General features: G+C 44.7%; 1 protein-coding gene across 3 annotated transcripts; it reads left to right on the forward strand.

The window, feature by feature from the left end:
- Window positions 1-4,964: 4,964 nt before the first annotated feature.
- Window positions 4,965-14,680, forward strand: F7 (coagulation factor VII). Of its 3 annotated transcripts, none has more exons than XM_071743718.1 (9): window positions 4,969-5,332; window positions 5,510-5,680; window positions 8,116-8,276; window positions 8,862-8,886; window positions 8,980-9,093; window positions 9,885-10,025; window positions 12,326-12,432; window positions 13,475-13,595; window positions 14,011-14,680. In XM_071743718.1, exons 2-9 carry the CDS (start codon window positions 5,611-5,613, stop codon window positions 14,547-14,549), a joined length of 1,278 nt encoding a protein of 425 aa, XP_071599819.1. In that variant the 5' UTR covers window positions 4,969-5,332; window positions 5,510-5,610; the 3' UTR covers window positions 14,550-14,680. The 3 variants fall into 3 exon arrangements, with proteins under 3 accessions (XP_071599827.1, XP_071599819.1, XP_071599809.1); XM_071743708.1 differs by having other exon boundaries at window positions 4,970-5,335; XM_071743726.1 differs by having other exon boundaries at window positions 4,965-5,680; window positions 8,127-8,276.
- Window positions 14,681-17,193: the final 2,513 nt, after the last annotated feature.

Below are 17,193 nucleotides of genomic sequence, written 5' to 3' on the forward strand. Positions count from 1 at the left end.
CATAAAAGGCAGCAGAAGGTGCTCCTGAGATCCAGCTCAGGCAGTGAGACGCTGATTCCCTCGCTAGCAAGATTATGTCAGATTTTTCCTGTTTGTTTGTTTGTTTGTGGCTTTTATCTGCATTATTTCCAATCCTCTGCACCTCAAGATGACATTTTCAGCTTGGAACCATCCACAGTGACCCCAGGTTAGAGTCCTGCACTGTATCTTTGCAGTCTTCCCGACTACTTTCCCAGGCACCCTTTTCAGCTTCATCTCTCACATGGTTACCTGGCTGTCAGCTATCACAAGCTGCTTTTATGGCTCTTTCTGCAGCTGGCTTTAGCTTTGATATCCTGCAGGTGCTGTCTCCTCAGTAAACCCAGACCCTCTGCTGTCCTGCTGCCCTACATCTCAGCCTGCTCTGATGGGTACCAGGGCTGCCTTGCCCCACTCCTGCCCAGCTGGCTGCTCACTCCCCTCAGCAGAACCCTCGCTGCCTGCCTGAGCCCCACGTACCTGTTTCTTTCCCTGGCATCTTTGTTTCCTTCTCTTTCCCAGTGGATAATCCCCTTGGCAAGCAGAAAGTCATCTGCCACCTCTCTGCAGATAATCCAGCTGAGTAAATGCATTTTTAAGAGAAAGTGTCTGAGGGGGGTGATCAGTGGTCCTTATTTTCTAAACTGTCAATTTATTTAATGCCTCTTTATTTTTTTTTATTTAAGTGGGGCTGGTGTTGCTGGGCATCACTGAAAGGCAGTTTTTAAGTGTATAAAGTGACATTCAGCACCCAGCCCACCACAAGCCCATCCCACCACCAGCCAGTCCCTCTGCAGGCTCCTTCACACCTGGGGCAGGCTCCCAAGCAGCTGCTGGCCATGCCAGGCTGGAGGGATGGATGGCTTTCTGGCAGGGCACTATGGGGTGAGGGACTGTAACATCTCAGCCAGAGTTCAAAAGCCAGAGAAAGATGGGTTGTTTTTTGAGGGGAGCACATGGGGTTGGTGGGTACAGTGGGGTGAAGACCCCAGGGCTCCAAGGCAGTTTAACTCAAAAAAGTGCTGAATGCCATATACTGAAGCAGAAGCTGTGTGGAGCAGCAGTCAGGCCAGCAGCAAACTCCCCTCTCTGCTCCTTTCCTGCCCCATGATGCTGCACCCTTCATCTTGGCAGCTCCTCCTGCCTGAGGGAGTGGCTCAGTTATCCCCACACACACTTTTCTCCTGGCAGTTTTTGGCCTGATCAGGCTCCAGAAGGGGCAGAGTGTTCACCTATCTCAATGACAGCTGCCACACCTGCTCCTGTGGCCACAGTGTCTGCAATGAGCCTGAGAGGGGTGGCCTCCAAAGGCAGCAGGCATGGGGTGCCCAGGGCAGCAAAACACTGGAGAGCTCTGCTGGGTAAAGCAGCCATTGGCAGCCATTTCCTTCCCCTCATGCACTTGATTAGCTCAAAATATCAAAGAATGCTTTGGGTTGGAAGGGACATTAAAGATCATCTATTTCCAACCCCCCTACCATGGGCAGGGACACCTCCCACTAGAGCAGGTTGCTCCAAGCCCCATCCAACTTGGCCTGAACACTTCCAGGGATGGGGCAGCCACAACTTGACTGTCTTGTCATACATAAATAAACACCCCCAATGTCAGTGGGCTCTAACTCTTTTGCTTAGTCCAAAGGGGGTTCAAGTGAAGCATCCTCACACAAAGCTAAAGCCTTTTCTTGAGAAATCGGGGGGGCGGGGGGGGGGGGTGACAGTGTTATGTTTAGACAAATCCTTGAGAGAGGGGAAAAAAAAAAAAGCAAACAGCATGGTGTACACAAAAAGCAGGCTCCAAGACAAAGTCATGGTGTTTCCCTATCCAATCAAGCAATGCAGCAAGAAGATGAGTCCCTCAGCCCTGCTGAAGGAGAGACTGGGTGGTGGCCAGAGCAAAGGCAAACCATGAGGAGCTCTGTGAGGCTTTGGTCTTGCAGAGAAAGGCCAAAATTCCCCTCATCAGGAAGTCCCAAACCTGTAAAAGCCCTGTATATATGAGCTGATGTGCTTAAATAAGCCCGCTGGGCATCTTTGCACCTGTCTGTACCAGCAGCAGCCTAAAGATGGTGGTAGAAAATCAAGAATTGAGTTTTGCTTTTCTGTTCTGCAAGGTTTTTGCACTCAGAGGTGTAAGTTTGGTTCCAAAATGCTCTGACAAATCGATTCAAGCTAATTGATTCATTACTTTTCAGGTATTTATATTTACTCATTTCACATCAGCTGACAAGGCAGTGGAGTCCCCAGCTGCATTTAAAAGCCTTTGCCATTGGTGCTGCAGCAGCTGTGACAGTCTGGGGGGACAGTCTGGGGAAGGGCTGCAACACAGTATTGCTTCTTACCAACTGAGACAGGTGCCATAAACAAACTTTGGGGTATACTGCCTTTATTTTAAGTCTAATTTTTCTCTGTCTTTTGTTTCATTACCCAGTATCATCAGATCTTTCTCCTCAGGCAGCAAAAGAAGAGGAAGAAATAACTCACATCAACATTAAAAATAAAATCTTAAGCATTATAGTCAGAGCCAGTTGCAAAGAAATCTGAAAAATATTACCCCCCTCCCATCTTCTAGCTTCAATTTATGAAAATATTTAGTCTATAAGGGTTCATAATTGAGTCAACAAGCAAGTAATTTTCTCCTGGAAAGAAAGGATTCTCTTTGGAGATCTAAAAAGTAAATACTTTGCTTTAAAGCCTAGGGGCACAATATCCACATATTTATAGGTTAATACAACAGAAAGAGGAAATTGCTATCTTGATCACAGGCTTGGTTTGCTTTTAATTAGTTAATTAAATGAATGGTGGCAAATTACTACTGCTATTGGAGATTTAAATTGAATTTTCCATAAATTCATGATGCAGTTTGTTGCCAGGTCTTTCTTTCCTAGACACAGCCTTGTCAGTTTACTCAAATGGCCTCTTGTGGCCTTGTTGAAACAGAAATCATTGATTTTTTTTTTTTTTAAGTTGTTCCTAAGCGCTGACTATAGAAAACTCATGTTTACATGACCAGGGACTTGTTGAATCAGATCAAGTTGCACAGTTTCCACCAGGTTCCATACCTGTCTTCAACCCAAAATATGAAACTAAACATTCCAAAATGGTAGGATTTGTATTTATTCGTGTTTCTACTACTGTTTCTGTTCTAGATTTTTTAATTTCACATTGGTAACATTTTTTGTGCTTAATTTTTTTAACTTTAAAATTATTTTTTAAACAAAGCAACTTGGGCACATCCAACATGTGCTAAAACCCCATATTTTCTGAACAGCTGTCCCCAGACTGATTCTAGTAGCACTCATGAGCAGCAGGGATGCATGTTTATGTTAATATTTTTCTTGGAATTGTTCAGAAAACATAAGCCAAGGCAGAAGCCTGCACTGGCAAGGAGATTTGTAGAGCAGGATACCAGGGCAATTCTCATGAACTACAGCAAGACCACACAAGAAGAAAAATGAAGTAAGATTTAGGGATCTTCTGGAGAATTAAAACTAAAGAACTGATATTTGGTCCCCTCACTGGGGTGTGAGATGGTGAGGAAGGGGATCTGTTCTTTAAAAAGTTCTTTAACCAAAAATGTGGTTCTGGCTGTTGTTAGAGGGCAGCAGCTTTGTGATGAGACCTGTAAATATGAAGTTCATGAACAGAGCCATAAGATTGCTAAATCCCCAGTGATCCTCCTTGTGGGCATGGTCACCTCTATCTTCTCTGATGAAACCTAACCACATGATTTTTTTCTTGGAAGACTGTCCCCATATGAACTGACTGTTGTTCCCAGCACTGGGGCTTCTCACTGGGCTCTAAAAATAGTGAGTGTTTGGCTGTATTCCCAAGCAATAAAAGCAAAATCTTTCATGCCTGAGGGATGGCAGGAGAGGAAGACAGAAAGCAAATACTGTGTCAGTCCTAAAGCATGTACAGGGTCTGCACACTACGAAGAGAGAAGATGAAAAAGGAAAGGGGAGCTGTGGTGCAGAGGTTCTGTGGTGGTGCTGTGGGGTGGTGGCCACTCAACCCTCCCTGGCAGATAAATACCCACCCAGCCTAAGGAAATGTGTCTGGTGGGGTGATAGGTGTCTGGGGCAAGGCTGGCTTCTAGTGAGGGAGACACAGCCTTCTGCTCTGATCTGTCTGACTTATTCAAGTAGACAGGGATAGATCTTTCCTCAAGAAGATGAGAAAAAGAGGAGGTTTCCAGCAGTTTTAACAAGTTTAGCTTTGGTCTTTCTAAGAAGAACATGCCCTTGCTATTTTCAAATCAGTGCTGTAGGCAAGCAAACAAGGAATGAGGATTGTGTAGGAAGGCTACGAGATGTGGAGCAGGTTCCCCTCCAAAAAAAGCAGAGATGGGGATAGCATGGGGCTGCTGTAGGTCCTTTTGTGTTCCAGTAATTGGCCTCCTTCCTCTGTCCTGGGACAGGACTTTTCACCTGTCCCTGACCGTCTCAGGAATGGGGCTGCTGGGATTTATCCAGGCTGCAATCCAGAGGAGTGCCTGGATGCCCACCCTTGGGAAAGATATTTCTAAGCAGGATATCCAGCTGTGTGCTCCACCACCAAACAGGGCTGCATGTGAAGGATGGCCAGGAGCCCAGCTCTAAGGATCACAGCTTCTGCAGGGAACTACAATGAGGTTAGGCAGCAAAGTTCAAAAACAGCTTCTGCTTTTTTCTGCTGTGGTGTTCAGATACAGAGCTTCTCCCCCCCCTCCCCCTTTTTTTTTCTATTCAGGATGAGGAGAACAACCTGGAAAATACCCTAGCCCCCAGGCAACTTATCACTTCTCACAGGCAAACATGCTCTTTACCTCTCTGCTATCTTAAGTAAATGTTTCCCCAAGAATGTTGGCAGGTCTCTAGTCTGATGCTGTTAATTGATTTCCATTAAATCAGAGGACTGCTTGCTTTCCAGATAAAACATTGCCTGCAGATCAGCCCCTCAGCCCCCTGTTGTTACTAATGAAATAGAAGGTGGATCAGCTCAGCACCTCTCCCAGCTGGTACAACTTGTGCAGGACATGTGGATCTTGCAATAAAGGCGAAGACAAACAGCGCAGGGGGTTTTGTGCTGGTTAATTAGTGTCTCCAAGCAAATTCAGCCACAAGTGCAGAGTTTCAGCTGACGACAGAGCAGTAGGAAAAAGCAGATGTCAGCAATTCAACCATACTCCAAAGCACTGAGACCACCCCTTGACTGCCGATGCAAGATAATGACCAAATTGCTGCTCTCTGCATGTAGGGCTATGCAGCCAAGCTAGTGCCAGCCACACAGATGCAGGGTCCCAGCGTTTCCATTTCTCATCAAAAAGGCATCTTAGGTGGTAAATGAAGGGCTGGGTTAGCAGTCTGTGTAATGAGCAGCCAGGGCAGGAGAGCACACATCAAAACCAAGCTCCCTGCTTGCGTGAAAAGGGAGCAATGCAGGATTTGCATGTGCCCTACTGCTCTACTTGCCGTGGTGTCATGGATCTTTTTCTGTTTCTGTGACTCGCCAGCCCCTCCTCTGGCTCCCAGCATTTGAAGCTGAGCTCTTTGGCCAAACAGCCCTTGCTGAAATGTCAATACACTACCGGGACGTTGGCTCACAGGGTTCACCATGGTTTCCAGGCTCTGCGTGGCTTTGTTTCTCTGCTTTCTGCTAGCGATTCCTCTTTCTCTGGATGCAGGTACGTTGTAGGATACGACTGTAGTTGTGTTTACTGGCAATGGACCTCTCTCTTGTTGCTGAGATGTAATTTTCATTGCAATTTTTGGGAACGGTTGAGTATTGGTCCTGCCTCCAGTTGTGCCTGTGAGTTATTCTAAGGCTCTTGTTTGCTTTCAGTGATGGCACCCACGCACTTTTCTGCCAACTAAGGGAAAGCACCTCTAGGCTGCTAAGTGGATCTGCTACCCCACTGTGGAGACAGCAGACAAACCATCAGCTGTCTGCCCACTACATGAAAAGAAAAAAAACCAACTTGTATTTATTGTTACTTCATATTGAACTGTGGCATTTTTCAGATCAGAGAATCAATAGTTTGTCATTCAGTTGGTGAAATTTAAGAGGTGAGGGTCCACCCTGTCTTGGCAGCGGTAGAAAGCAGTGAGGTGGTAGCTCTTTGGTGGCTCCAGAACGTGTCTGCAAACCAGCTCCCAAATTAACAAAGCAGTTGCAGCTAGGCATTGACTGAGTCTTCTGCATTGCAGTGAACAAAGCTGGAAAAATACCTACCAGTCAAAAGCATTCTGATGTAAATAAGTGGAGAAAGCAGAAATGAAAACTGGAGGATGCCACGTGCCCAGGCATGCTCCGAGGTTGGAGTCTGTGCCTGTGCACTGACCCATGTGTCATGTATCTGCAGTGTAAGGTTAATTAGAAGTCTTTAAAGAAAGACATATTAAATGCAAACATACAGCCTGACTTTGAAGTCATGGGAGACAGACATTCCTACAATGTCCATTCCTACAATGGACAAACGTTCATGAAGCACCATGAAATGTTCATGGGATAAATTCAATGCATGCCACACAGTATTTTACTCCTTCAAATAAATCTAAACTATAGGGAAAACCACCACTATTTTGCATGTAAATCATCAAACATCCTGATTAGACACAAATGTTTAGAGACACCTCACCAGACTGGTAAAAACCTTCCCAGGATTTACATTTTTGAGCTTCTCAATGAAGATGTACATGACTCTTGTCCTTCAGTGACCACCTCAGGGCCTTTCCAACAGGTAGGAGGTAACTCCCACTTTCTAGGGGTCATGTAGTGGAGAACTACAAATCCAAATCAATCCAGAATCCCAGGTGAAATAATTAAAAGAGCTGAAATGTAAGTTGTTGTCATGAAGCTCCAGAATCTCCTGATGACGTGGAGGAGAAAAAAAATGCAAAATTAATTATTTCAAGACTTGTTCTGTATAGCACGTGGACCAAAAATACAATGCAGAACAGGGAAATCTTATTCCTTATCATGAATTATGGTGGTAGAGCATAACTGTGTGGCTTGTATCCTGAAGCTGAGGAGCAGATCAACAAGGTGACAATCCCATCAGCTGTTCCAGTGAACAGTCTGTCCACTGGAAATTGACAAAACTCTGCCAATGTCTGCTCTCAGACCTGTGTACCCAATGTTTTTCCAAAGCTCAGCAGAGATGAACTGGGAGTAGAAGACCCCTGTGGCTGTGGCCTGTGGTTGCAGCAGCAGGAGCCATCTGCAGGCTTCTGTAGGAAACGCAAACAGCGTCTTCCACCCTTTCTGTGCATCTAAACATAGCCTTTTTTAGAAAAGGAATTGAAAGATAAATATATTGAAATGGTGGTTTTTTAATTGTGTTCTGCTAGCAGTGGGGCAAGTCCCTTCTGCAGGTCCAAGGAGTGAAGGGCTCTGAGATAACATTAGTGAAGAAGGGAGCCCTGGTAAGTTAGGGGTGACTGTGGGTCACCTGCCACCAAGTCACCTTCTGTAGCAAGTATGGGAAAACCAGGTGCTGCCATGCACATCAGCACCAAATAAACCCACACAAACTTTTTGGCTGCTAGAAGTGAAACAAACCATGCTCTGCTTGTTGGGATGTGCAACGACGAGTTAGTGGCAGGATGAAAGGACATGGACTGAAGCTGTTCCAGGCTAGGCTTAGGTTGGATATGAGGAAGCACTTCCTCATGGAGGAGGTGATCAGAAATTGGAATGGACTGCCCAGGGAAGTGGTGGAGTCACCAGACCTGGCAGTGTTAGATAGAGTGGATGTGGCACTCGGTGCCATGGTCTAGCTGATGTGATAGTGTTGTTCATAGTCTGGACTTGATGATCTCAGAGGTCCTTTCCAGCCTCAGTAATTCTGTGATGGTGCCTTAGGACTCACTGACATACAGCACAAGTGTAATATGCCAACCTCTCTTGGGCTGTGGCCTCAAGCTCATGTGCTGCCACTTCACCTGGGAGGTAGGCAGGGGAAATGAGGCTTTTTCACATTTACCCATTTCTTTTCTAAAGCATCTCAGAAAAAAAAAGCTTGAGAAGCAGGAAAGCTTTCCAGGGAAACCTCACCCCTGTGCTCTCTGTCTGGAGGGCACAGGTGTGTGACAAACAGAACGTGCCACTGTTTTTCAGTCTTTCTCAAGCAGGAAGAGGCAAACAGCATTTTGCAGAGGAAAAGACGAGCCAACAGCTTCTTCGAAGAGATAAAACGGGGCTCCCTGGAGCGAGAATGCATGGAGGAAAAGTGTTCTTTTGAGGAAGCAAGAGAGGTTTACAATGACGATGAAAGGACAGTAAGTACCACAGGGCTGGGTGAGTGCTCACTGTCCAGTGGGCCACCCCTACTTAAGGGTGGGCTTTGTCACTTCAAACCCATGACAGGAAAAAAAAAAAAAAAAAAAGCAGTTCATGTCCTGCTGCTTGCACTTTTCTTTTGTATTTACAGGGGCATGAGCTGCAGGAGTGCATTGCAGGAGGGCACACTGCATGGGCCACCCCAGGCAGGGCTGATCTGGGGAGTGCTGGGAAAGCTCACACCCTCTAAGTTGTCACCCTGAGCCCCCAGTATTTCCTGTCTTGACAGTACCGTAGATTATTGTACTGTGCAACATCTCAGTCAATCCCACCTCAGCTGCAGAGAGTTTACTGATGGATAACCTATTGTTTTGCATGTTACACAGTGTCCTCCTCTACTAGTATATGAGAATAATGTAGAATCTAGAAAATAATGTAGAATATTTTATGGATATCAACTGTCATAAGTTATACAGGCACGAGGGGCATCACTGTGGCTGCCTGTAACCCGTGTGCTACAAGGGCTGCAGGACTTAACCAAAGTTAGGTTTCTTTTAATTAAATCTCACATCTTTTTCTTCCAGAAAGAGTTCTGGCACATCTATTCCGGTATGATCATTCGGGATGTTCTAACATCTGCGAAACCACTCCTGATGCCACAGCTCTTCACGTGAGCAGGGCTGACACTGAATGTTTTTGCAGACCCTAACCAGTGTGACTCCAACCCCTGTCAGAACGGTGGGAGCTGTGATGATCAGTTCCAGGATTATGTGTGCCGCTGCCCCAGTGAATACGAAGGCAAAAACTGTGAAATAGGTGAGCTCTGGCATAGCTTATTAAAACAAAAATGTCATTATTAATTCACATGCAAGTCATGGAGATAAACAGTAGCAATCAGGATCATTCTGCTTCCTTCTCGCAGTGACAGCTCCTGTTCACTCCGCCTGCGGTGTTGTGTGATGGCTCTAACCAGGTGGCAATCAGGCACTGCAAGGCATCAAGATCATTATTATCCTATAATGACTTCATTAAAAAAAAAAAAAAAAAAAAAAAAAAAAAAGTAATTGCCTTTTTCACGTGGTCTGAGAGGGAAGGAGCAATCTTTTCCTATGCAAGTACATAGGACAGATCCAGAGGTTGGTTAAGACTTCCAGACTTCCCATTGGTTTCAGTGGGCACTGCATACTGAGTGTTACACCCTCAGAATATGTTGAGTCCAAACAAGGACTTTGAACTTGTCAGGTCTAACCAGGCAGCCTCAATATTCATCCCAGAGCACTCTCCTGCCAAATGGCAAAATATAAAATGGTTCTCATTTTTCAGCCATATAATACAGTGGTTGCCACACAATGGCAGAGAGACTCCATAAAGGCAGACTGATTTAATTCTATGTGTGTGTTTCTTAGGCAGAGACTTTTCTTCCCTCATGCCTGGACATCTAGGTCTGCCTCACTCTTGTCAAATGACAAGACATTTTTCATGTACAGAAAATCACAGAAACCTGCTTTGCAGCCTTGCCTCCCCGCCAACATTCCCCGTTGCCATTGACTCACGGCAAGTGCCACAACTCCCATTTGGAAACCTAAATAGTCTTTCTCTGACCTTAGCCCCGGCTGACAAACTGAAGTGCACTAATGACAACGGTGGCTGTGAGCAGTACTGCACTGATGAGGACTCTGAAACACGAATTTGCTTCTGTGCGGATGATTACGCTTTGGCTAGCGATGGCGTGTCCTGCGTTCCCCAAGGTAAGGATAAGTCAGCCCTGGAAAAAAAGTTTTCAACATGTACACATCAGGAGGGGTGTGAGGTACCTTATCCATCAGCTCCCCACCTCTTCTTCAAGGAAAGAGTCCAGAGCAGTAGGTTTGGGGTTCTGGTGCAAGTCAGACACCCCAGAAAAGCAGCTGGGGAAGCATGCACAGAGAGCAGGAAATCTTTTGGACCCCTTCATACCTGGCCCCAGAGGTAAAATATTTGGGGAAAATATTTGGTGGTGGCAGTATTGTTTTACTATTAGATCTCCAATCTGAATTTGTGAGTATGGATTTCATTACAGTATTTATTTCAGCACAGGAATCAAGAGACGAGGAGGCCTATTAAAACCAGAGAAAGGAAGTTATTCTTTTTTTATATATATAATTCCTGTTTGGTGGGACAAATACACTTTTGATATTCCTCTAGACACTACAGCTAGATACTTCTTTTAGTCCTCAAAAAAGGTAAATTTCAACTGGGACTAGGACAGCACAAGTTAATTATTTTTCCAATACATAAGCTGGCACCTGACTCTGTTGCAAATGCCTACTTCAATTACTTTATTAGAGGGGAAAAAGAGACCCCTGGGGATATGAAAATAACAGTCAGAGCTGCAGGGAGCACACAAAGTAATTCTGAGGGGTACTGCCCACCTTATACACACCTCAAAGGACCACTCATGCAGAGAACTGATAATGACAACCTCGCTCTCAACAACAGCAATTTCATTAGAAAATTATTTCTAGTAAGGTGCTTATCCCTTATTACCAGACTCTGCAGTATGACGTGACAGAGAAGCTGCTTTTGTTAAAAGGACAAAGAATTCCATATTCCCTATAGCCTTTTAGGCACCTCTTCATCTGCTAGAAAGATGTATTTGTTGTTGCTTGCTTCCTGGGGACCACACACCCATAGCACTCACTGTTGTGTTGCAAGGAAACAAACCTGTGTACCTGCCAGGCCCTTCCCCATCCTTCTGTCATCTCTCATGGTGTCCCTTTCAAATGCCCAAGCTTGGCATTGCCCTGCATGCAGTATTAGAGGGGGTGGGTTTATGTTATGTCCATGCTGACCTGCCACCAGCTGACACCAAAGAGCAGGTTCTGTTTCTCTGTCCCTTGCATGTACCTGTAAAATCATAGAATTACAGAATTTTCACAGTTGGAAGGGACCTTTAAGATCATCTAGTTCCAACCCCCTGCCATGTTCAAGGACACCTCCCACTAGATCAGGTTGCTCAGAACCCTTGTCCAGCCTGGCCTTAAAAACTTCCAAGGATGGGGCTTCCCCCACCTCTCTGGTGGTGGAAGCTTGATGCTACCTTTGCATCAGCTGAAGTAATCAGCACGTTCAGAATATTACATATCCATGAAGAAGGTGGATTAACTCAGTATAAGCTATAGGGCCCTGGCTCCCAAAGTGATAGAGAGTGAGGAGTCCTCCTCACAGCTTCATTGCAGAGTGATATCATTATCACTGGATGGAAGGTACGATGTGTTCAGTCAAGACAGATGGCACACAAAGATAAACTTTCTTATTTTTGCAAGGAAGACTCTGTTGGGTGAAGGATGTACTGAAAACAAGGTTTCCTCTGAACTGCAGCTCAATTGTAGGTTCACTCCTCAAGATTTGATTCTCTTATTGACAATCTTCACATGTGTGCTCAGGCTGAAAGCAGATTTAAACTGAGCTGTGCAGTCTGGAAGAACCAAGGATGCTCTGGACCCAAGAAAACTAGGCAAAGCCTGCCAGAAGGCATACCAGAAGGTATAGGAGATCTGCTCTTAGGAGATCTTCAGGTCCACCCAAACAAGGGGTATCAAGCTGCACATCCCACGCTTAAGTCTGTGTCTCATGCCATGGATTCTGTATGCTTGGTACCTGTTTTAAGTCAGTAATGTTGCTGGCAATACGTAAACTACAAGATTGACAGAGTAACTTCTGCTCTCCAGCCCACAGCCTACCTCATTGTGCTGACATATATGTTAAGCAGGTATGTTGTTTGCAAAATACAAGGGGTTTGCAAACTCCTGTGGTAGGTGAATATTTGTCAATAATACTGTATGGGCCTGCACTCCATTTGTAAAATCATTTCTGGCTGTTTCCAAAAGATTACCTACAGCCTGAGCTGCTTTAAATTACTTTTGAGCATCCATGCTCCAAGACTAGAAACCCATTTTTCAGCTAACATAATTTCACTGAAGACCTTGTGCATCTCACAGAGTGCAACAAAATCACATTTGCTGTCCTTTGGGGTTTTTTTTCTCTTTCTTTTTTTTTTTTTTTTCAGTTAAATACCCATGTGGAAAAATACCAGTGCTGGCGAAAAAAAATGCAACTGCAAGGGGGAGAATAGTAGGTGGTTTAATCTGTCCTCCAGGTGAATGTCCATGGCAAGTAAGTTTTCAGAAATCTTTCATTGCCTTTTTTTTTTTTTTTTTTTTATGAAACCGCTCTCTTAAATTAATTGTTTTAATTCTATCATGTTAAAAAAATCCATTAAAAAATTCCAGGTCTAGACAACCAAATTCCTTCTTCATCTGTAGCCAGCAGGTCCACAGTTTCAATTATATTCCTTAGCTTTGTTCTGGAGTGCTTGCTTTCATAGGAGTGGAATGGTGGTAACACAACATCCTCTACTTCCTCATCCTTTAGTTCTTACTGCCTGGAAGAATTCTAACTACAGCACACAGGGATAAGCTCTTGGCCAGAATGGTCAGAGTCCATACTACAAGATGGAGAAAACACCAATGGAAAGAAGCCCCTCTCCTAAATTCTCCAGACAATCAGCACTGTATTCTCAAACACAGTTCACAGAATCACAGAATCTGTTGGGTTGGAAAGGAGCTCTGAGATCATCAAGTCCAATCTTTGATCCACTACCACTGTGGTTCCCAGACCATGGGACTCAAGTGCCACATCCAGTCTCTTCCTAAAAACCTCCAGGGATGGAGAATCCACCACCTCTCTGGGCAGCCCATTCCAATGCCTGATCACCCTCTCCCTAAAGAAATTCTTTCTAATGTCCAACCTAAAGCTCCCCTGGCACAACTTGAGACCGTGCCCTCTTGTCTTGCTGAGAGTTGCCTGGGAAAAGAGACCAACCCCCCCCTGGCTACACCCTCCTTTCAGGGAGTTGTAGAGAGTGATGAGGTCTCCCCTGAGCCTCCTCTTCTCCAGGCTGAACACCCCCAGCTCCCTCAGCCCTTCCTCACAGGACTTGTGCTTGAGTCCCTTCACCACCCTAGTTGCCCTCCTTTGGACCTGCTCCAGGACCTTGATATCCTTCTTAAACTGAGGGGCCCAGAACTGGACACAGGACTCAAGCTGTGGCCTCACCAGCGTGAAGTAACAGAAAGAAGCAATGTAAAACCTGACTAGTGAGATTCAGGTCAAGTGAATGTTTAATGTAAGACATCAATTCGTTTTCTTTTGGCAGGCTCTTATAATACAGAATAAGATAGAGAAATGTGGTGGTACCCTGCTTTCCCCAGAGTGGGTGGTCACTGCAGCTCACTGTTTGGAGCTTACTCCGCAGCAGCAGCTTCGGGTGAGACTGGGTATGTATCTTCCCCTTCTGATGTTATTGAGCCAGAGTGAAAAACAGAAAGTGCAGGATTTGGTAGAATAAGGGAATCATTCTTAAGAATCATAGAATCGGCTGGGTTGGAAGGGACCTCAGAGATCATCAAGTCCAGCCCTTGATCCACTACCACTGTGGTTCCCAGACCATGGCACTGAGTGCCACATCCAGTCTCTTTAAATATCTCCAGGGACAGAGAATCCACTACTTTCCTGGGCAGCCCATTCCAATGCCTGATCACCCTCTCGGTAAAGAAATTCTTTCTAATATCTAACCTAAACCTCCCCTGGCACAACTTGAGACCATGCCCATGTCAGACTAGAAAGCCCTCATCTCTGCAACTTCTGAGGAATCAAAACGCTGCCCGACGTGACCATTCATAACTTTTACAGGTGAACACGCAATAAATTATGATGAGAAAACTGAGCAAGAAAGTGGAGTTGCCAAGATGATCATTCATGAAGGATACACAAACGGGCAAGTCAATCATGATATTGCCCTCCTGAGGCTCGAAACCCCTGTGAATCTCACTGATTACGTGGTGCCCATCTGCTTGCCTGAAAAATGCTTTGCCATGCACGAGCTCTCCTCCGTCAAGTTCTCCACAGTGAGTGGATGGGGACGCCTACTCGATGGAGGTGCCACCTCTTCTGTTCTGATGAGAGTTGACTTGCCACGTCTCAAGACGAAAGAATGTGAAAAGGAGACTGATTTAAATATTACAGAGAATATGTTCTGTGCGGGAGACCTGACTGGAGGTAAAGACTCCTGCAAAGGAGACAGTGGTGGACCTCATGCTACGAAGTACAAGAACACTTGGTTTCTGACTGGAATTGTCAGCTGGGGAAGAGGATGTGCTGTTAAAGGCAGTTATGGAGTTTACACAAGGGTATCCAAATACATTGACTGGTTGAAGAAGCACATGGATTAATGATGTTGAACTGGAGCATTTCCAGATCATGCTGCCACCCCTCAACCCCTCTGTGCCTTTTTCATACTAAAGCTTTCATTCATTATCTTCGATATGGGATACATGTGATACCCACACCATTATTAATGATTTGGAATGAGCCTAATGCCTACTTGGAATATATAAAATAACTTCTCTCTCAGTATTGTTTGTAAACTTACATGTCTTGTCAAGCAGGCACAGAACAAGCCCCTCTTGCTCTGCATCCTTTTTTTTTTTTTTTTTTTTTTTTTGCTAAGGGACAGAGCCAGAGGCTGAGAGAAAGACTGTCAGCAACAAATCAAACATATCATGATCCTTCCTCTGGCTACCCTCCTAGCTTCTGGTAATCAGTGATGTGCAGACTTCCTGAGCCAGAAGTTGCATGAGGCTGCATAGTCATGTATGAACCTGTTGTCCACAAATGTGTGCAATCTCTTCTGAACACATTTATACTTCTGGGTTTCACAACTTCCTCGGCTGATGGATTCTGTAATGCAAAGATGTAATAGCAGAAGAAATAGAAAAAGTGCTTCTTTTAACTTATGTTAAAGTAGCTTTCTCCAACAGTTGCATTGGCAAAGGTTGATTTGAGGGGAAGAAACTATAGATAGTCTCCAGGACAAGAAAACTGGGAAAAGGTTAATTACACATTTACAGGTCTGCTACGATAGCTTGATTTCAGTCTTCTTGCACCAAGCACTACTGCTATCATTAAGGCTGCTAAGTGTAACATTTAACATTATATTTATGAGTGGTGAAGAACGCAACTGATTTGATCTTATCTTTGCCTTGGCATTGCACTCTTCAATACAGAAGGGAGCAAATGAAAGGGAATGTTTGTCTAATTTTATTTCCTGTATAATCTAAATTGTACTCTCTGTCATGAGATCTAAAGCCAGACTAGGATTATTGTCTGACTACCTGCAAAACACAAGCCAAAGACCTTTCTTTAAAGCCCTAATGAATAAACTGTAGTGTCTAAAGAGCTCTGAAAACACCATCAGCTCTATTTTAAAAAGTACCTTCTAATCTATGCATGAAAACAGTGAAAAAGTGAGAGACATAAACTGACCATAAGATTAGAGAACTGTTTAAGTATCTTATGCAAAGCTTAGTCTTTGGATTAATTCAAATCATGCTGGATATAATTCAGCCTTAAAAGCTCATAAGCAAGTAGGACATTTACAATGTGCCAAACTCTATTATTAGGAGAAAACATTGACATTATATGGCCCACATACCATGCTATACTGAACATCCTGTAACATGCTTTTTGACACAGAAGAATGGGATACTGTTCATGTAAGCAGTGAACTCAATTGGAGAAAAGCAGTACATTCCAGAAACTTGAGAAACAAGATGTCTTACAGTATGAAAACACAGTCCAGAGGTTCTTATTACTCCTAAAAGGAAAGCATATATGCCAGTAGACTATATTCTCAAGGAGGACAGTGACTAGGAACAGCGACAGGCAGATAAAACCTTGTTTTGACTGAGATGAGGCACTCAGCATTGCAAAATCATCCCTCCAGAGTGCTCAAGCAAGGATAGTTTGGGGTTTTTCATGTTCCACAGGATGATTTCTTCTCTGTAATGCTCCAGTGTAAATATTGACATTTAAATGCTGCAAGAAAACAACTAGAACCGTTGGCTGTGCAGTGACTTTTGCAAAACAAAGCCATGTTTTAGGTATATTTTTAATAAAATGGCCTGTTTAAACAAGAGAAAAAAATGAAGGAGATGCAATGGCAAGCTCTGAAAGCACCAAAGATGTGGCCTACAGAGCACAGAGAGATCTCAGCTGTCACAGCTGAGCAAAACCTCTCAAAAAAAGTGGGACAGAGGCCAGGTCCTGGTGAGCACCAGGCCAAGGTCACCAGATGATGGGTGTTGAAAGCTGGGAGCCAGCTGCTTGTGGCACTGGGATGTGGGTGGGAGCTGCCAAGGGTGGCAGGTTTTCAGAGAATGGTTTGGATTGGAAAGGACCTTAAAGATCATCTAGTTCTGAGCACCCCTGCTATGGGCAGGGACACCTCCCACTAGGCCAGGTTGCTCCAAGCCCCATCCAACCTGGACTTCAACACTTCCAGGGAGGGAGCAGCCATAACTTCCCTGGGAAACCTGTGCCAGTGTCTCACCATTAGGAAGAATTTCTTCCTAATATTTAACTTATCTTTACCCTCTTCTAGCTTGAAACCATTCCCCCTTGTCCTATCACTACATGCCCTCATCGAAAGTCCCTCCCCAGTTTTCCTTGTAGGTCCCTTCAGGTACTGAAAAGCCAGAGGTCTTCTAAGAGTCTTCTGTTCCCCAGGCTGAAGAACCCTAGCTCTCCCAGCTTTTTTGGGTGGGAAGCCATCTTTGTCCCTGCTTGGCCCCAGAATCTGCCACTGCCGGCCCGACCCGACCATCCCGGGCCACCTGTTGCTTATTAAAGTGACGACTCACTTCCCCCTCCCCCGCAAATAACAGGTATAATTTAAAAAAAAAAAAAAAAAAAAAAAAAAAAAAAAAAAGTTTTTTTCCTTAAAAAAAAAAGAGAGAGAGAGAGAGAGAAGGGAAGATGAAAAGCCCTATATTCGTGGTAGCCTCCCCCCACCCCACGTCCCGTCCCGTCCCCGTG

Source organism: Heliangelus exortis, chromosome 1 (genome assembly GCF_036169615.1).
Source record: "Heliangelus exortis chromosome 1, bHelExo1.hap1, whole genome shotgun sequence".
NCBI lineage: Eukaryota > Metazoa > Chordata > Aves > Apodiformes > Trochilidae > Heliangelus > Heliangelus exortis.